The sequence below is a fragment of the Oncorhynchus masou genome, chromosome 29 (genome assembly GCF_036934945.1).
Source record: "Oncorhynchus masou masou isolate Uvic2021 chromosome 29, UVic_Omas_1.1, whole genome shotgun sequence".
Classification (NCBI taxonomy): Eukaryota; Metazoa; Chordata; class Actinopteri; order Salmoniformes; family Salmonidae; genus Oncorhynchus; species Oncorhynchus masou.
In genome coordinates, this window is record NC_088240.1 from 40742387 (window position 1) to 40763331 (window position 20945).

A 20945-nucleotide genomic window follows, 5' to 3' on the forward strand; every position below is an offset into this window, starting at 1 on the left:
AGTTACCAATGAGGTTGATTATAAAGTGTCACCACCGAGTGGGATTATAAAGTGTTACCAATGAGTGTGATTCTAAGTATTGCCAATGAGTGTCAGTACACCATAGACCCACTAGGGGGAGCTCACCCTCAACATCCTCCTCTAACATTGTGACAGCCTCAGACTCGGCACTGGGCTCCCCGATGCCGTAGATATTGACTGCCCGCACCCTGAACTTGTACTGGCGCTGACCCAGCAGGTTCTGGACATTATAGGAGGTGCTGTTGCAGGAGACGAGGTTCTTCCACTCCTTGTCCACTGAGTTCCATATCTCTAGGTTGTAGGACTGGACGGCACTGCCCCCGTCGTAGGTGGGGCCGTACCATGACAGTGTGAGTGTGGAGCGGCGGATGTCTGAGGCGGCTGGAACTCGTGCAGGGGGATCAGGTTTGTCTGGAACACAGAGAGGTCACACAGTAGATCAACGCACCAAATGGCGAACATGCTCAGACACAATACTAGACCTTTCAACAAGCCCCGCAAAACCATGTTCACATTGTGGCGATACCTGTTCCAGGCTGAGTCCCAAACGGCACCCTGTTCCCTATATAGTGCACTAACTTTTGACCCTTTGGGTCCTGGTCAAAAGTAGCGCACCATATAGGGAATAGGGCGCCATTTGGGACAAGCACCTATAGTTTGATGCCATTGAAAAGGCGTGATGAGTCACTCGATTTGTGAACATAGGTCTCCCAGTCCTTCCATTCCCCAACGTCAGTAATGACCGTGCACACAAGAGCACAGCTGTGTTGGGAATGAAGCAGCTTCCTGTCTGGCAAAAGTGGCTACCTTTTGAACCAACTCCATTCGTCAACAGCAGTTGCACCATACACAGTAATGTCAGCTTCTCCATTAAAGGCACAATACGGGGAAACTGTTCGTGAGCGCTGATGAAAAGTGGGAGCCGTGACAGAGAGGCTCCACATGGAGTCTGGATCCGTTTTATGTACTGCTGGTGTCAGACGACATGCCCCAGACTGTCTGCTAGGTACAGCACACTTATTCCCCCTGGTTTGTTTAGAGGGGTGCCATGTTACCCGAGCTGTTAAAAGCATAACCCCATTTAAATCCCCAGTGGTCCCTTGTAAAATACCAAACGAAACCGCCCCCAAAAGAACACAGCGTGACATCAACAGCTCTGCCATGCGGGATGATTCAATGGGGCCACACATGACATGAAACAATTCAACACTAAACCTCTATACTCCATACATACAGTCCAAGAACCATAAACCTAAACGTGAGGATCATATACATTAACAAGCGTCTAAGTAGTTAGGCTATTTTTTTTTTTTTTTACCAACGTCTAACAAGTGCTTCGTGCCTCTTCGTATGCTATTAACAGCTCTCCGGGCACATAAGCGGTGGCGTTTATATGGAGCAGCTCTAGAAGTCCTCTTTCCCTGGCTGTGGCGTATTCCCGGAGTTGGACTGGATACACTCCAATATGGACAGCAGTGGCAAAGGGCCTCACATTGAAGCAACAGCTGGAGAGAAAGCACAGCCTTAAAAGGCCACTGGAGATCCCTGCAACGGCCTGTTAGTATTAGGATACAGAGAGTTGGAGCTGGCCCGGGCCTGCATACCTTCCCTTCCCCAACAACATTCCCCAAAGCTACAGGGCCGCTATTCTTTTTTTTATTTTTTATACGAGAGACAATACAATGATCGGTATCAGTAGGAGCAGTGGTTTTAAAATAGTGGATTAATACCATATATCTCTCACTTGAAAAAGGGAAAGACTTCCGCCACTCGTAATCGCCTCCTGAAATCTCATCAACGGAGGCAAAAAAAAATGGCGTCGCTGCCCGATTTTGTCAAATGGAACGTACCCACAATGGTGAGGTTGAGAGCTGCCCGATGTGTGTCAAATGGAACGTACCCACAATGGTGAGGTTGAGAGCTGCCTGATGTGTGTCAAATGGAACGTACCCACAATGGTGAGGTTGAGAGCTGCCTGATGTGTGTCAAATGGAACGTACCCACAATGGTGAGGTTGAGATCTGCCTGATGTGTGTCAAATGGAACGTACCCACAATGGTGAGGTTGAGAGCTGCCTGATGTGTGTCAAATGGAACGTACCCACAATGGTGAGGTTGAGATCTGCCTGATGTGTGTCAAATGGAACGTACCCACAATGGTGAGGTTGAGATCTGCCTGATGTGTGTCAAATGGAACGTACCCACAATGGTGAGGTTGAGATCTGCCTGATGTGTGTCAAATGGAACGTACCCACAATGGTGAGGTTGAGATCTGCCTGATGTGTGTCAAATGGAACGTACCCACAATGGTGAGGTTGAGAGCTGCCTGATGTGTGTCAAATGGAACGTACCCACAATGGTGAGGTTGAGAGCTGCCTGTCTCAAGCCGTAGCTGTTTCGCAGTTCGAGGGTGTAGCAGCCACAGTGGTCCTGCTGGCTGTCTGCGATGGTCAGTTTACTGGTGACCTCAGTGGTTTCAATGGTTAAATCACCTTTGACCTCTTGAATCTGCATACAAGACAAAAGGCAGTGGTTTCACAGAGGCGACATGTGTTCGTTGAAACCGTGTTCAAGGCTACAATGATGAGAGCTACAACCTTGAATTGGTATAGTGTAATTAAATATGATCTATTTGATGGAGATGGTGGAGATAGGGGGCATACTATTATAGTCAGTGGGGTCCAGGATTATTGACACCCTCGATAAAATGAGCAGAAATGACTGTATAAAATAAATAATTCAAATACTGAGCTATATTCTATTCGAGAAAAAAGGGGAAATTATACTATTTTATACCTATACAATTGCTCAGAGAACGAGATTTTGTTTAGCAAGTAATACGTTTTATTCTCTCCAAAAGGTAGAGGTCAAAACCTTACAATACCTCCTCACCCTGCGAGGGTAACGGCACAGAGCCCTTTACTAAAATGTTTTAGGAGTTAGTAAACACATTGGGAGGGATCTTAGACCATTCCTCCAAACAGAATACTTCTAGATCCTTGATATCCTTTGTCTGCTCTTATGGACTGACATCTTCAATTCAAACCACAGGTTTTCAAAGTCCCGAGACTAAGATGGCCATCACAAAATGTTTGATTTTGTGGCCAATTAACCATTTCTTTGTGGATTTTTAATGTATGCTTAGGGTTTTTGCCTTACTGTAATATCCACTTGCAGCCAAGTTTCAGCTTCCTGACAGAGGCAACCAGGCTTTTGGCTAAAATGTCCCTGGTACTTGATAGCTCATGATGCCATTGACCTTATAACAAGGGCCCCAGGATCACTGGGAGCAAAATAGCCCCATAACATCAAAGATCCATCACAGTAGGTATGGGGTTATTTTCTGCTTACACATTCTCATTTCGACACCAGTCATTTTTGCTCATCTTTATTTTTTTCATTTTACCTTTATTTAACTAGGCAAGTCAGTTAAGAACAAATTCTTATTTTCAATGACGGCCTAGGAACAGTGGGTTAACTGTCTGTTCAGGGGCAGAACGACAGATTTGTACCTTGTCAGCTCGGGATATGAACTTGCAAGCTTTCGGTTACTAGTACAACTCTCTAACCACTAGGCTACCCTGCCGCCCCTTTATCAAGGATGTCAATTATTTTGTAAAGACTGGTCCTTACTGGTTTGCGGAACTTGAGCCAGGTGCAGTTGACTGGGGGAGCTCCTCCAAACTTACAGAGAATTTCCACCTTCTCCCCTGCCAGAATCTTCATGTCGTCTGGGAACTGGACAATCTGAGGGGGCATAGCTGAACAAACACACACACAAACACACAAACCAACAGTCACTTCAGCCAGGAACATCTATCATCAGAACAAACCTCTGCGTTTGGGCAGGCTTGTAACTCTCCGTACTTGCCCCACGCCATTCCATTGCTAACGTCTTAACGCTCCCCGGCAGCGAACAAACGAACAAAGCACAACTGGAACAGCCGCTCGGATTGGGTGACGTGCCCCCCTGGCTCTCGTTATTAGAAGGCAGGTTGGTTTACACTACAGCTTGGGGGGGGGGAATTGCCGATTGCCATTACAGGCACCCCAGACCTCTGCCAGAGCAGGGAGCAGTACTCTCAGTCTTAGTTAGAGCAGCAAGGTATGGCCAGTGCTTGACACACGAGCCAGGTCCTCTAGGCTATCCCACTGCATGTATCACTGTTGTTGGACGAGAGCGCTAGAGTACATAGAGTCTGGGGAATCATCTATACCGCTTGTTGACATTTTGGTTGTGGGCTCTTCAGTAGCCCAGAGAGAGTTAGTACTGGGCCCTATTGATCAAGCGACTCCCCGAGTAGGAGTGACGATAGAGGATCAGTTAAGAATTTCCGATCCCAGTAAATAACATGGACAGGGGGGAGCTGATCCTGGACCAGCACTCATACTCTGAGACGCCCCTAAGTAACATGTTTGCATGGCAGAGGAGTCTTTCTTACCCTGTTTGGGAGGCATCTTTGTATTCGGTTTCTTTATCCTCGCCTCACCTGGAAAAGAAAAGATCAATGATTGCAATTAGGAAGGCAGCTGTGTCAATGCATTTGATAAATGGAACAAATGAGAAGATTTGGTACAAATTGAATCCCATGTGTGACTCTTCGTGTGTGAAATTGACACGATAAAAACATTGATCTGAAACCAGACAGAATCTAAAATGTAGTGAGTGTGTCGGATTCACATAAATTAACGGCCACTGCACTTAATTATTCCATCATTGTGAGCTACCGCAGCGAGCATTAGGAAAAAGAACGGCAATGCTCTTTCTAACATATTTCTCAAATTGTGCCTGCAGCGATTTCTCTGGATCCCCGTTAAAGAGCTGTTACTTTTGACAGTCAAGACTGATTCGGTCAAAGCAGAGGTGAAGATCATTCGTACAGATCATTTGACACAAGCTAGAAACAGTCCAGCGTGTTGTGAGCAAGCCTCTGACCCCAGCACATACTGTGGGAAATATACCACATTTGTAGATTTAGAATCATCGTTTAACTGGTTCATTCATTTGCATTTAGTCTTATGCGTTATAATAAATGATCTATCAAAACATTTTAGTTTTATAACCGCTTATGAGTTATTGTGGACACTTATTATAATAGTCTGTGTCATCATAACACATTGCAAGTGTGTTATAGTGCATTATGTGCTTCATTTAAATGTTACCACTAGCTATTCCCAGGACAGTATACTTAAGGAGAATAAGTGTCTGATAAGTGAAAATGGGGGAGGGAGCTCTTCTCTTGTGGATGTCTTGGGAGAAAGAAGGGCTGCCTCTGTGCTCATGTCCTTTGGTATTTGCCTTTTTTGGTAATACTAAAAATAGTCAAAGTATCCAGGAAATAGCTTTTGGCACTATTTATTTTACATTTGATTGCTGTCAAGAAACAATGTGCCAGTAAATCTAACTCATGCACAGAGTGAGGAGCAAGGAGCAACAACATCACGATTTGAAGTTGATAAAAGTTGTAATTGCACTAACAAAGCATTTACCATTGCAATACAAAACGATATATTTTAGCTCACGTCAAATAGAGAAGAAGCCAACAAACAAACCAGGCTTTAACAACAACAGACTAAAATGGTTATGAGCAAACCGATTGGCTTTGCAAAGTTTTGGTGCAGAAAATTATTTATCCTTAGTAGGTCATTGCTCCTGTTGTAAAGTTCACATGCCTCAGTTCAGATTGGACTTAACTAAACTACTGCGCCCAGCCTTCGAGCACTCTGGATCAAGAAAACGAATCACTGTTTATATGTTGTAACTATGCAGTTGAGCTTCGAGGCAGTGTATCAGTTAGTTAGTTTAGCCATCCATTACGGTTCAAGTCCAAAACAGCTCTTTGTTGTATCCTTGAAAAACAGACAGCCATGTGACAAGAGACCCAGTGGAGGACTGAACATTGAAACGTGCAACAAATCATGGAGCACTAGAGAAAGGGAACGGCTGTTTAACCCCTTAAATGTAAAGGCCCCATATTTGGGGATCCTATTAGACATTATTCAATTCAGTCTGGTATGAGAACTGTAGACCCTAGGCCGAGCCGATGACCCTCGTTTCAAGACGGCTGCTATATACATTCCGGTTAGCGTTATGAAGCGTAAACAAAATAAACACGGAATACATTGATACACACCAAAATCCGGGACTCCACAGAGAATGAGAATGTATTGTCCGTCTGCATGTGACCTACCGTTATTGATCACCAGCCCTGAGAGTCAACATTTGTATTTTACGCAACGTTTTCACCAAACATCTTACGAGGTAAGCTTCGATTTGGTCTGTGTTTGAGCTATAGCTAAATGGGGGATATGAAATGAATCCTTAGGTTTGTAGGACCAAATCCAGCCTAATGCCAATTGTGTGTGATTTAATGGCAACATCGAATGTCCACCGAGTGACTAGATATTTGCGCATCAAAAATGTTGCCTGCTTACGCGCTGTAGGAATCCATTACACAGGGGATTGGCTACTATTGCAGTTTGACAGTCTAGTAGCCAATGTGATAAGCTTTACATGGATATGCAGTTGACCTGGGTGGGACAAAGCAAGGCCTAGAACCTTTTATGCATAACGCGAACTATTGCTACCTGGCTCAGACGAGACGCGCCAAGCACACTACATTAAAAAAAACATTTCACATTTATTTAACACCAGGTAGGCCAGTTGAGAACAAGTTCTCATTTACAACTGCGACCTGGCCAAGATAAAGCAAAGCAGTGTGACACAAACAACAACAACAGAGTTACACATTGGATAAACAAACGTACCGTCATATATTGTAAACAGATTTCATCGGTTGAATTTCATTGCTTAAGCATAAAAGATGGCTTCTCAAGGGGGTAAAAAAAAAGGTAAACTAAGAAGATCGATCAGGAAGCTAAAAAAGAAGGCAGCTATGAATAAGTATACAGACAGAAGCTTTGAATAAAATATTGGTTGGACTCGGATCAGGGGAGCGATTTGGACAACGAGGATTTCGACTCGCCCAACAGAGATTGCTTTCTAGAAGGATTGGATCCACTTAGATCCACTTATTTTCATGACTTTATATAGCCAATTTTATTTGTGGTTCTCATCTCTGCCTTTGTCTCCAATGTGTTACTGTTTGCATTGTGTGTGTGCTTCAAACCTATGTGAGTTACTGCACAGATTAAGTTGAGGCTTGGTGTTTTTACTTTACAGTAATGCCATTTTGAAAATTTAGTCTACTGTAATTCTGTGAGTCTCGCACCAATATATCCCTTTATTTTATTCACCACAGAGTGGATGATGCAGAGGATTTGGATGATGACGTTTGGGAGCCACCCCTCCCCAGCGGTCAAGGTCTTCACCCCTCACTGCTATGCCAATCACCCGTCTGATGGTGCTACATCCACTTTTCAAAGACATCTTGAAAAATAAAATAGAGGCTTGTGGCACCATTCGTCCTAACAGAATCGGTTTCCCCAAGACCAAGGTAAAAGACATGACAAAGACAGCAGAGAGGGGGGACCATACTTTGGATCAGGACTAACAAGCTTCTTTTTGTGAAATGGAAGGACACTTGGGAAGTAACCATGCTCACCACACATCATAAGTCATTCAATAACAACCATGTCTCAAGGATGGGGAAAAAGGAAGAAAGTCCCCATTCCTGCGAAGGACTACAATGCCAGCATGGGGGGTTTCGACATCTCTGATGCTCTGATAGGCTACTACCAGGTCCTCCTCAAGACCAGGAAGTGGTATACTACTTTTTTTTACCACTTTGTGGACATTGCTACAGTAAATGTTTTCATTCTCCACAAGCAGATGGCCAAAGAAAAAGGTCAAACCCCTCTCTCCCAGTTGGCCTTCCCAGAGCAGCTGGTTTTGGAAATGGCTGAATTAGGGGCTCAAAGCAACCTCTCAACCATCACAAGACCCCCTTCTAAAGGCGAGCACCACTATCCAACACACATGCCAAAAGGGAGAAACGCAAGCATTGCACAAAACACGGGGAGGGGGGTGAAATGACAGTTCTTCTGCCTGAAAAGCCAGTTCGCTTTATGTTTCCTGGCAGAGAGAGACCGCTTCAAAAGACTGTCACGACATGCACAGGCTATGGGGAGAGTGAAATCTAATCATCTAGACCTGGGATGTAAAACGAGCAAGGCGGCCATTTTGAAATAGTCCAGCTTATTTGTGCACCTTTGTTTTAGTGAAGGACACGTATGTAACCAAGTTGTGTATCTGTTGCTTTTATATTGTTTTTGTAAACAGCTCATTTGTATGTGGGACCAATACATTGGATATACCGAGCATAAATGTTCAGGCACTTTGGAGAGGTTGAAAAAACCAAACAATAGGATATTCCCCCCGTATGTCTCCCGACACCATCACAATGTTTGAGAGAGGTTGGGTGTTGTAGCAATTTAGTTTTTTATAGTGAACAATAACTTTTAGGCACAGCCAGTGTGCAAAAACAGTGCAATTACCACATTCGGACACTTTGGAGAGGTTGAAAGGACACTTGAATGTATCCTGGATAACATAACACCACAATGTTTGAGAAAAGTTGTCCTGGTAGAAATCATGTTTTTATACAAAAAAATAGCAATAAAGGATTGCATATATGTAATAGCACTGGAATTATCTCAATTTACAGACATTTGCCACTTTGGAGATGTTTAGGGACACTTGGAAACGTCCCGTGACCACACCTGACACCATTTCTAGTTGTTAGGTCTATCAATCCCATTTTCGTCTGATATTGTTCACATGTTGTGGAAGCCATCTGATGTGTTTCCATCTCTGGGCATCACTTATAGCTTGTCAGTGAAAGCTTACTTTCAAAATTGTGTATTCTGAACTATGTAACTACCATCTATCTTCTGATCATTTCCTCAATCTCCCAGATGTCTTTCCAAATACACCAAGTTTTGGCAAGTCAGTCATGTAATTACACACGAATAGCAGTTACTTTTGGGAATGTCTATTTAGGTGGAAATCTAAATGTTGCCATTACATTCAAGAGGAAAAAATAGACTCTGGTAGGAAAAGGATCACACCGGCACCATGATACATTGCTCAATGTCACATGATCATCTGCACCAGAAGCTCTCCAAATGTACTCCATTATAACTGTCCTTTGTGACAAATCATTAACCAATGCCACTAATACCTATGTTTTTAGTCGCTCAAAACGCAGTCTTGACCCTAGATGCTGACCTGGGATCAGTTTAGCATTTCCCCCACTAAGGGTTAGGATTGGGTGATGGGAAGCTGATCCTAGATCTGTACCTAGGGGGACACTTTAACCTGGAGCCCTCTACCCATCAGTGGGTCCCAGAGTCCCGACCCATCGTTTGAAAAACACCGTTCTGCATTCAAAAAAAATCTCAGTGTCAATGTAAAAAGGCACTACATCTTAAACTGTATTCCGGCATCCTGACCATGAGTCAAAGACCATATCTGTAACCTTGGTACTAATTAATATGCCAGCACTTAGGATATCAAGCCTCAAAGGCTGATGGTTCCCGGTCCATATAGAGTCAGGAGCAGTGAGCGCTCCATGTTACCCAGTCTTTTGAGAGACGTTGAAGTTGTCTAAACAAGTGGGTCCTTAACCCTTCCCCAGGGGGCCGTGCATCCTCGATCTGGTTCCTTCACATGGGCCTTCAGACAACGTGGAGCCATTGTATTGCACGGCCCGGTGTCACAATCAGGCTGCAAATGCGCAGCATCCAGGGGAACAGCAGCTCCAAAACCATTCAATTCCCAGACGAGCGCCATCTATTTTCCTAATAGAAGGAGAACGTTACATCTCCCTTGTCCAGCATTGTTACAGGCGGACGAGAGGAGCAGAGGCGCAGATGAAAGCGGTTGGATGTACGAGGTGTGGGAGCAGGCAACCGCATTGGCATTCCACTCTGTGGCCAGCATGCTCTGTTTGTGCGGTGAGAGGAAGAGTATAGGGGAGAGGAGAAAAGATGCGAGAGGAGAGGAGAGGAGATGCTGAGCCACCAAATAGGACAGTGCATTCTGAGGTCTGCAGGACCCTGCAGTGCTGGACTATGCCCCCAAACGTAAGGTAAATCGTGCAGTGGTTGTGAGTTTTCCAGTGGGCATGAAAAAGCAGCTTGTTTTCATCGCACTGCACCACTGACGCAATTCCCATGGCTCGCCACACTCGGTGACTGGAGTTAGATACACCACACAAGCAAGAGCAACGGCTTTAGAAAAACCACAAGGCGGATACCATCAATAGCTCACTCAAAAGCACTTAAGGATTCAATAAATGACGGTCATTATATTTGCTGGGCACAGTGATGAATCAGCATTTCACTGTTATATACAGTGGGGCAAAAAAGTATTTAGTCAGCCACCAATTGTGCAAGTTCTCCCACTTAAAAAGATGAGGCCTGTAATTTTCATCATAGGTACACTTCAACTATGACAGACAAAATGAGAAGGAAAAAAATCCAGAAAATCACATTGTAGGATTTGTAATGAATTTGCAAATTATGGTGGACATTTTGTCTGTCATAGTTGAAGTGTACCTATGATAAATTACAGGCCTCATCTTTTTAAGTGGGAGAACTTGCACAATTGGTGGCTGACTAAATACTTTTTTGCCCCACTGTATACATATATATACTCAAATAAAATTGTATTTGTCACATGACATGCTTACTTACGAGCCCTTACACAACAATGCTGAATTTAAAAAGTAAGAACAATTTGCTAAACATTTAAAAGGAAAAAAAGGAAACAATGTGCTGGGGTACAAGGTTATTGGGGTAATATGAACATATAGGTAGGTGTTAAAGTGACTAGGCAATCAGGATAGATAAAAAACAGAGTAGCAGCAGCGTATGTGAAGAGTGTGGAAGTCTGTGTGTGTGTGTTGGAGTGTCGGTGTAGGGTGTGTGAGTAGAGTCTAGTGAGTGTACATTGAGCTGGTGCAAGAGAGTCAGTGCAAAGAAAAGGGGGTCAATGCAAATAGTCAGGGAAGCCAACGTATAGCCCCGCGGTAGAAGCTGTTCAGGAGCCTTTTGGTCCCAGACTTGGTGCTCCGGTACCGATTTGCCGTGTGGTAGCAGAGAGAACAGTCTATGACTTGAGTGGCTGGAGTCTTTGGTAATATTTAGGGCCTTCTTCTGACACCGCCTGGTATAGAGGTCTTAGATGGCAGGGACCTCGGCCCTTGTGATGTACGGAGCCATACGCACTACCCTCTGTAGCGCCTTACGGTCAGATGCCAAGGAGTTGCCATACCAAGCGGTGATGCAGCCAGTCAAGATGTTCTCAATGGTGCAGCTATTTGTTTGAGGATCTGAGGGCCCATGACAAGTATTTTTATCCTCCTGAGGGGGAACTGTGTTGGTGTGTTTGCACCATGATAGGTCCTTAGTGATGTGGACACAGAAGCTCTCGATCCACTCCACCACAGTCCCGATGATGTGAATGGGGGCGTGCTCGGCCTTCCGTTTCCTGTAGTCCACAATCAGCTACTTTAACCTGCTGACGTTGAGGGAGAGGTTGTTGCCCTGTCACCACAGTGCCAGATCTCGGACCTCCTCCCTATAGTCTGTCTCATCGTCATTGGTGATCATCAGGCCTACCACCGCCGTGTCGTCGGCAAACTTAATGAAGATATTGTTGTCGTGCACGGCCATGCAGCTGTGGGTGAACAGGGAGTACAGGAGGGGAGAAAGGGACTATGATGGTCTGCTTGAAACATGTAGGTATTACAGACTGGGTCAGGCAGAGGTTGAAATGTCAGTGAAGACACTTGCCAGCTAGTCAGTGCATGCTCTGAGTACAGGTCCTGGTAATCTGTCTGGCCCTGCGGTCTTGTGAATGTTAACCTGTTTAGAAAAGGTCTTACGCACATCACCTATGGAGAGCATGATCACACAGACGACCGGAGCAGCTGGTTCGCTCATGTATGGTTCAGTGTTGCTAGCCTCAAAGCTAGCACAGAAGGCATTTAGCTCATCTCGTAGGCCCCGTCACTGGGGAGCTCACAGCTGGGTTTTCATTTGTAATCCATGATCGTTTGCATGTCCTGCCACATCTGACGAGTGTCAGAGCCGGTGTAGTAGGATTCACTCTTAGTCCTGTATTGATGCTTTGCCCGTTTGATGGTTCGTTGGAGGGCTTAGAGGGATTTCTTATAAGCGTCCAGATTAGTGTCCTGCTCCTTGAAAGTGGCAGCTCAGTACAGATGTTGCCTTTAATCATGGCTTTCGGTTGGGATATGTACGTACGTATGGCCACTGTGGGCACGATGATCATCGATGCATCTATTAATGAAGCTGGTGACTGATGTGGTAAATTCCTCGATGCCATCGGATGAATCCTTGAAGATATTCCAGTCTGCGTTAGCGAAACAGTCTTGTAGCTTAGCATCGGACCACTTCTGTATTGAGCGCGTCACTGGTACTTCCTGTTTACGTTTTTGCATGTCAGCAGAAATCAGGAGGATAGAATTATGGTCAGATTAACCAAAACGGAGGGCAAGGAAGAGCTTTGTATGCGTCTCTGTGTGTGGAGTAAAGGTGAGCTAGAGGTTTTTTTCCGCCTCTAGTTACACGGGTGACATGTTGGTAGATATTAGGTGGGACAGATTTCAGTTTTCCTGCATTAAAATCATAGGCCAAAAGATAAGAGCAAAAAATAAAAACACACAAATGGTCAAGAGCCCGTAAAACGGATGCTATTCCCTCCAGCGCCATTATTTTATATTTTATAATATCTGCAGCAAGGCTTGCTTTCTAGTGCCATTGTAAAATAACAAAATCTCTTTGAGATCCATAAGAACTGACCCCAAATATCACAAAGTTCCTGTACTCTAAAGCTTCACATGACATGATCCCAATACCATGGGAACGTTGTTGTGAGTGAATCCTTCTAAAAACAGAATTACCTCCAACCCTAGCCAATGCTGTGAACGTTAAACACCTATTTACTTGTTGCAAATCCCTCCTACTTGGGAATCCATCATCCTAAAAAGAGAATAGCGTTGACTTAATCATCAGGGGCTCTCATGTCCGGTCTCTGCCTCATGCGTGTTTTTTTTATTATTAAAATGCTCACCACATAGCTCTTAGTTTTAGAGCTTGTTTGGGTCAGTCCACATTCCAGCAGGACAAAAGCGTATCCCTGAAGCTGGCAGATTTTCTGCAGAACCTCAGAGTATAGGAAAAAGAGGCCAGAGCATGCGAGTCAAGAGAGGGCTAAGGAGCAGGCAGACGAAAGCCTTACATGGAAGTTTGGGAGAGGAGGTTGAGTGAGCGGGGCAGCCATGCAAAAGGTCCCCCTCTCCCTTTCTCCTTGGGCATGTTTTAAGTTAGAGTGAGTGTCCCGGCCTTAAAGACAAACAGCACTCAATTAGCTCTGTCAAACATCACAGAGAGAGGGGTGTCATAGTGGCCTCTGACCCCTGGAAGGAACCATCCAGGCTAGAGGCAGGAGGGATAAATGAACATTCTTCATGCCCAGCCCCGAGTGTGCCTGATCCAAAGCCTTTTATGTAAAGGTAGATCTGCGTGCTTGACTCCAGGCACGGGGGGGGGCTAATGCTAATGCTTACGTCATTAAATCATATGGAAAAGGATGTGCAGTATAGCACATCGCTCTATAGAACTCCTACCTACTCCTCCAGCTTGAGAAAATGAAGACCAATAACACCAATAAGAAAATAACATCTTCTCCATAATCTTCCCCAACACCTTTACCAATTAGCAGAAATCTAACTTACACCACTTTGGCTGAAAAGATATATACAGATTTTCTGATCACAGTTTTCATGTTGGTTCTCTACACAGAGAGAAGAGATTGGGCCAGATTTAATGAGTGAGGTTGGGGTCAGAAGAATATCTTAGTTTTGTTCACATGCTATAAAGAGCCCCAACCCGCTGAGAGAGAGAGGGGAAGGCAGGCTGCAGCAGTGGGAGAGACAGAGAGATCCCACGCCGCTCCTTTTTGGGAAATAAGGAAGCACATATTTTGGAAACTCACTCTCTGAGGTAGGGGTGGATGGCTTCTTGATCTTCTTGTCTGCTGCAGTCGAGTTTGTGTCTGTAGGATCTATGGAAGAGGGGAGAAAAAACAACAACATGGCCCCAAAAACTGGCTACTTATTTCCCTATCTGATACATTAAGTAGGAATTCATATAGTTTATCAGTAACAACAGCTAACAATTGTCTCTTAAAGTACTTAATACAAATGGACCATTCATGTTAGAAATGGAATGATTCTCTGGGAACTTTCAATAAATTCGCTGGCTTTCCCGAAATCCTGGTTGGAGGCTTCCCGGGATCAGGAGGGAATAAGGGAAACCAGGGAATGTATTGCAAGTTCCCAGAATTTGGCAACCCTGCTCTGGACTATTTAAGGTGGACTGAATCATATTTGCTAAATAACGTTTCAGTATCTCATACTTTTGCACTGACGTCAACAGTAGAAATATGCGAAAGTTAAACTAATTTGTATTTGCGTAGGAATCTAAAACTAGAATTGAACTGTGCGTGCCTGGATATTGTTTTTATCCAGGCCTGTTAATTAGTGCTGGGGGGGAGGGGGGGAACTGCAGTGGGAATCTGGAACAGGGACTCCAGCTAGGCTAATCTGTCCGCTGTAATTGCAGGAAGTGTCTGGGCTGAGGCCGGGGCGGCCGTGAGGCTGAGGGGGACTCATGGGAGTGGGGAGCAGTCAGAGGGACACGTCAGCCTGAAACAACTCACCATCCACCAGCACCATGCAGGAACACTCAGCTTTACCGGCAGAATTCTCTGCCCGGCACTTGTACTGGCCCTCATCCTCGGGCAGGGCCTTGTCGATGGTCAGGGAGCACAGGCCTCCTGTAGGAAAACAAAGATACACACACAAGGGACCTTAGCAACAGTGGCCACGATACACACACAGACAACCATAGCCAGAGAGGCCTCCATTACGACCCTATGGTTCCATGAGAACATACTAACATACTTCATGTGTTATGGTGGGACGTAAATGGGATATGTAAACCTCCGTCTCAGAGCTTGAAGCTATGCATTCTTCAGCATGACCTTCGGTGACACTAAAATGAGAATAAACGTGACCTGGAGGGTCACCAAGTAATAATTCCATGGTGGTGGTGTTGATCATCTTGTTAAATAGCCTCTACCCCTAGCTCTGGTCCAGGGTGTCATTTTGCTGCTCTTTCACTAAGAGAGGCATCTCCTTGTTGTCATGGGACCAGAGCAACCCTTACCCTCTGCTGCCACAAGGACAAACTATGGACTAACTTATCCCCATACAGTTGCACTGTGACTGGACACACACAGTGGAGCAGGAAGGCCAGAGTCTCAGGCAATGTGAGAAATCTCCACAGCTCATCAGCACATCAAGCTGACTGAAATTACAGAGCTGAAATTATGGATGTCTGCATCCCAAATGACACCCTATTTCCTATGGGCCTTGGTCAAATGTAGTGCACTATATTTAGGGAATAGGGTGCCATTTGGGACAAACATGATGTGTGTGTGTGTGTGTGTATGTAGGTGTGTGAGGGACCCCCAAGAGCCCAGAAAAAGGGAATTAGCTATTATTACTCTATTACACCACGTTGTATATGAGAGGGGCTTTTTACATGGAACCAGTACAAAATATATCGGCGCTATGATAACGTCGATGACAAAAAGTTCTACATCTGCACCATCGAGAGCATTCTGACTGGTTGCATCACCGCCTGGCATGGAAAACTGCTCGGCCTCCGACCGCAAGGTGCTACAGAGGGTAGTGCGTACGGCCCAGTACATCACTGGAGCCAAGCTTCCTGCCATCCAGGCCCTCTATACCAGGCGGTGTCAGAGGAAGGTCCTAAAAATTGTCAAAGAATCCAGCCACACTAGTCCTTGACTGTTCTCTCTGCTACCGCACGGCAAGCAGTACCGGAGCGCCAAGTCTAGGTCCAAAAGGCTTCTTAACAGCTTCTAACCCCAAGGCATAAGATTGCTGAACACCTCATCAAATGGCTACCCGGACTATTTGCATTAGATGCTGCTACTCACGGTTTATTATCCATGTATAGTCACTTTACCCCTACCTACACATTACCTCAATTACCTTGACTAACCTGTACCCCTGCACATTGACTCGGTACCGGTACCCCCTATATATAGCCTCGTTATTATTTTATTGTTACTCTCATTTTTTACTTTAGTTTATTTAGTAAATATTTTTCTTAAATTGTATTTTTCTAAAAACTGCATTGTTGGTTAAGGGCTTGTGAGTAAGCATTTCCCGGTAAGGTCGACACTTGTATTCGGTGCGTGACAAATACAATTTGATCGACTTCCTTATGTAAAGGGACTTGTTCCCATCATATCCCATATCAAATGCCTGTAATACTTCGGTGAAGGAGGGAAAACGCAGTCATATCACTGTCTTTCTGTATGTCATAGACACACTACTTTCTAATATTGGAAGCCAAGCCTCCACAGACATGAATAAGGCATTAATGAAATGGAATGTGTCCCAAATGGTAGCTTCGTCCCCATGTCCCTAAAACTCAACTCTGGAACCTTGAAGCCAGTTCCACAGCGATGTTTCATTGTTCCCCTCTAATCAGGGACTGATTTACATTAGGTGCAATTAACTATCAGGTAGAACAGAAAACCATTCATGCTCCGGACCTCGTAGGGTACGAGTTGAATACCCCTGCCCTATGTAGTGCACTACTTTTGGGCTCTGGACTATAGAAAGGGAATAGGGTACCATTTGGAAGGCAGACATGGTCGTTTTAGTAGTAGGCCACACATTTACCTTCGTTGGACAGCTTGATAAACTTGGACGGCTTGATGACCTTCCCGTCTAGTGTCCAGGTAGTGGTAGCAGGGGGGTCACAGGTCACCTGGCACTGTAGTCGCAGTCGAGCCCCGTCCACCACACTCACATCACTCAGCTTCTGACTGAACGCAGGCTCCTTTCCAATGTTGTTATTCTTCTTATCAATAATCCCACCATCCACACAGTTGACAGCGTTCTTCTCCTTCTCTTTCTTGTCAGGGGAAGAAGCAGGAGCTTTGGGTGTTGCTGCTGCCGGTGCCAGAGCTGCTGCTGGAGCAGGGCTCTCCCCGTTGTTCTCCAAGCTCATCTGCTTCTTCTTGTTGGCCAGAACCGATCTAAAATCTGCAGGTTCTCCTTTTTCGGCAGGAGCGGCGCCTGGTTTAGGGGCTCCCCCCTTCTTCCCCAGGACGGCTCTGAAGTCCACCTGCGCGGGAGCGTTGACCTTCCTCTCATCTTCAGACAAGGTCTTGGGCTTGACCCCTCTGGGCTGGAGCTGACTCCTGAAGTCCATCTGTTCCGCCGTGATCTCCTTCAGGTCCTCCTCGGAGACGCTCTTGGTGGTGACTTTCCTGCCCAGCACCGTGCGGAAGTCGCGCTGCTCAGCCTCCTGCAGGCGGATCTGGTCCTCGGGGTGCTCCTTGGTCTCCACGCGCCTCTTCAGGAGTCCTCGGGCTGCACTGGGCTCCTCCGACTCCTGCTGCTGCTGAATGGAGCTGCTGTTAGCGCTAGTGCTGCTGCTCGGTGCTCCTCTGCCTCGCACTGTCCCGTCCACTCCTCCCACACGCTGACAAGGCTCAAGCCTGCAGTAGCACAGAGAGACAGAGAGAGGAGGGAAAAAAACAGTGGTCGTTTAAAAGCCCCGACATCCACTGGTTAATTGGGGGGGGACCACAACTCAACTTGATGTTACATCAGAGATGACTTCAGTAGCCTTATAAGGGCATGCACCCTGAACGGGGCCCCATCCCCCAAGCCCCTGGCTTTGAACAATGGCACAGCTGGAAAAGGTACTGTAAACAATTTATTTGGTTATATTCAGGGATTAAGCTGATTCGAAACCGGGGTCTGGGGAGGGGGAGTTAGTGGGGAGAAGGAAGGGAAGGCAAAAATAGTCTAGGCTGAGGGGACTCGACAGTGAAGCAGTAGGATAGCTAGTTACATACATTTGGTGCTCTCCACTGGACACCACAGCACCCTCACTAACCAACAGAGTGGCAACACAACTGCAGTCACCCACTTTGTTCCTAGAAGAAGAGAGAGAGAGGATGAGAAGGTGAATGGAAAACTAGGGGGGGGGGGGAGGTTTTAACTACTGGCCCTTGCTTTTAAGACCAAATCAAGAAGAGGCTCAGTGATGTGTCTCAGTGATGCTGGTCTTGGATTGCCCTAAAAAACAATTTTTCAACATTCGTAACCCTCATATACTAATCCATGTATTATCATAACCAATCAAAACATAGATTTAAAATTACACTTTGGCAGAGGCAGACATGTGGTAGTTGCACCTTATAGCAGTGGTTCTCAAACTGTTTGACCAGCACACATTTGCAAGACACAAGATACAGAAATAAACCACATTTTACACTTAACATTTTGAGCTGAAAGTCATTCATGTTAGTAGCCAATATCAACTAGGGATATCATGTCACTTCTCTGGAGTCCAGCTGCACCATCGAGAGCATCCTGACCGGTTGCATCACTGCCTGGTATGGCAACTGCTCGGGCCTCCAACTGCAAGGCACTAGAGGGTAGTGCGAACAGCCCAGTAGACCACTGGGGCCAAGCTCCCTGCCATCCAGGACCTCTATACCAGGCGGTGTCAGAGGAAGGCCCAAAAAATTGTCAAAGTCACCAGCCACCCTAGTCATAGACTGTTCTCTCTGCTACCGCACGGCAAGCGGAACTGGAGCGCCAAGTGTAGGTCCAAGAGGCTTCTAAACAGCTTCTACCCCCAAGCCATAAGACTCCGGAACACCTCATCGAATGGCTACCCAGACTATTGGCATTTGCCACCCTTCCCCTCTTTTACACTGCTGCTACTCTCTGTGGTTATTGTCTATGCGTAGCCACTTTAATAACACTACCTACATGTAGATATTACCTCAACTAACCGGTACCCCCTGTACATAGTCTCACTATTGTTATTTTACTGCTGCTCTTTAATTACTTTTTTTTAAACTGCATTGTTGGTTAGGGGCTCGTAAGTAAGCTGTTTTTTAAATAAGAATTTGGTCCAATACTTGTCGGCCTATGTTGCTAACCTGATTGAATAGGCAAAGGTCTACATATAAAATACCAATGGTATATTCAGCTTATTAAAATATGTTTGGAAACAAAATATCTTTCCCCCGTTCAGTTTCCCAAAACCTTCTCTCGACCTCCCGGGAGGTCGGGACCCCCAGCTTCAAAACCACTACCTTATAGTATGTTATATTGTAAATGGCAGTGTTATTTGTGTTCCAAAATAAACAGCCTCTTCTCCCGATACTACAGAAGTGAGTCATCTACTGTGTAAGGAGTCCAGCGTGTCTCAAATGGCACCGCAGAAGCCTACCTCAGGCTGATCTCGTAGTCCCCGGCGTGGTGGGACCGGACTCGCCTGATGAGCAGGGACACCACATCCTCTTTCTGCAGAATCTCATAGTCCAGCCCAGGGGTCACCACCTGGCCCTGCTTCATCCAGCTCCACTGGGGGAAGGGGTCCCCAGCGATGGCACAGGACAGCAGGACATTCTGGCCCAAGGAGGCAGTGGTGGACTTGGGCTTAGTGATGAACCAGGGCTGCACCCCATCCTGGGGCTCTGGAAGACAGAGACAGACAACATTATGGCATGACTAGGGTTGTGAATTTCCTGTAACTTTTTTCCATAAAATCCTGGTTGGAAGATTCCCTGATTTCCAACTTATTCCAGATTCTGATTCCAGGAATATTCCAAAAATCGGGATATCTAGAAAACCTGGGAATTTGGGGGAAAATGACCCTAGGCATGAACTACATCCTACTAGAGATATTTCATCAGAGATACTGAGCTAGCTTAGGTGGAGTTTTCTAGGCTACTAGCCTACCTTGTACAGTGAGCGAGGCCTCGGTGCGAACCTCTCCCACTTCATTCCACACCTCACAGGTGTACTTCCCGGTGTCCTCAGGGAAGACTTCCTGGATGAACAGACTGTATTGGCTCCCCTTCCGCTCAAAGTGGAAGTCCTCAGACTCCTGGATCTCCTTCCCATTGTGGAGCCACACAATCTCTGGATGAGGATTCCCTACGACCACAAAATTTGTGTTTGGCTTTGTCTACCTGGTCACTGTCTCCAAATGACTTTTTTAGCATTATTGTCCAAACACCAATGTAAGTCATTGTTCCAGAAATTAAAAACATTTCTTGCTTCATGCCCCAATCATCTTAAAGTGTCTAACATGTATCGTTTAGCTCAATAAAGCTACTTTAAGATAATTTGGACAATAAGTTTGGATTTTTGGACAAACATGCTAAAAAGTTAGTATTTGAAGAAAGTGGCCAGGTAAACCAAACCAAAACATGGATTTCTGTCAGACTGCTTACTGAGTAAGGAAACCAATATGTAATGTTGTCATTTAAATAATTTGAATTGTGCCCTATAGTTACATGTTGTTATGACAGGTTGTGTTACATAACACATGCTGTGACTTAGAATTAACTTGCATAATATTATGAATTTTCCACACAGGTATGATGCATGGTATAATTGAATACATTTCATGTGGATTACTGTTATCATAAATCTCCATAAGAAAACAGTGAGAGACCATCCCGCTACATCACTATTACATTAAATGATGAAAGGCATAGAATAATAACTTCAATCATACGCCATACTACTTGTGACTCCTGCGAACAACCTCTCAGACAAACAGGAAGTGGGATGATGAAGATGATATAATAATAAATGATAATACTCCAAGAGGCTACCCATCCCCTCAGGTCACATGTTGGAAGGAAATGCAAATGCATAAAACAACCAAAAACCAAACAACTTATCTCTGGGGGGCTGAGCAGGAAATACCAGTGTCCAAAGCAAACAGAGTTGCTAAAAACACTGAAAACAATAGCAAAAGATATGAGTTTTCCAGTCTGATTAATAGGAA

The 20945-nt window shown here is 45.3% G+C and overlaps 1 protein-coding gene across 4 annotated transcripts in view; it reads right to left on the reverse strand.

Annotated features, from left to right (window-relative positions):
- LOC135519660 (myosin light chain kinase, smooth muscle-like) overlaps positions 1-20945 on the reverse strand; it is a 94775-nt gene that overhangs the window by 9673 nt on the left and 64157 nt on the right. For 3 of the 4 annotated variants that reach the window (XM_064944903.1, XM_064944902.1, XM_064944905.1), the window contains 10 exons: positions 19886-20083; positions 19374-19620; positions 17983-18063; positions 16796-17619; positions 14734-14850; positions 14008-14076; positions 4463-4510; positions 3654-3781; positions 2372-2528; positions 127-432 (listed from right to left, as the gene is read on the reverse strand). In XM_064944903.1, coding sequence (XP_064800975.1) covers positions 127-432; positions 2372-2528; positions 3654-3781; positions 4463-4510; positions 14008-14076; positions 14734-14850; positions 16796-17619; positions 17983-18063; positions 19374-19620; positions 19886-20083 — 2175 coding nt within the window. The remainder of the gene's footprint in view (positions 1-126; positions 433-2371; positions 2529-3653; positions 3782-4462; positions 4511-14007; positions 14077-14733; positions 14851-16795; positions 17620-17982; positions 18064-19373; positions 19621-19885; positions 20084-20945) is intronic. The other variant, XM_064944904.1, reaches the window with a different exon arrangement.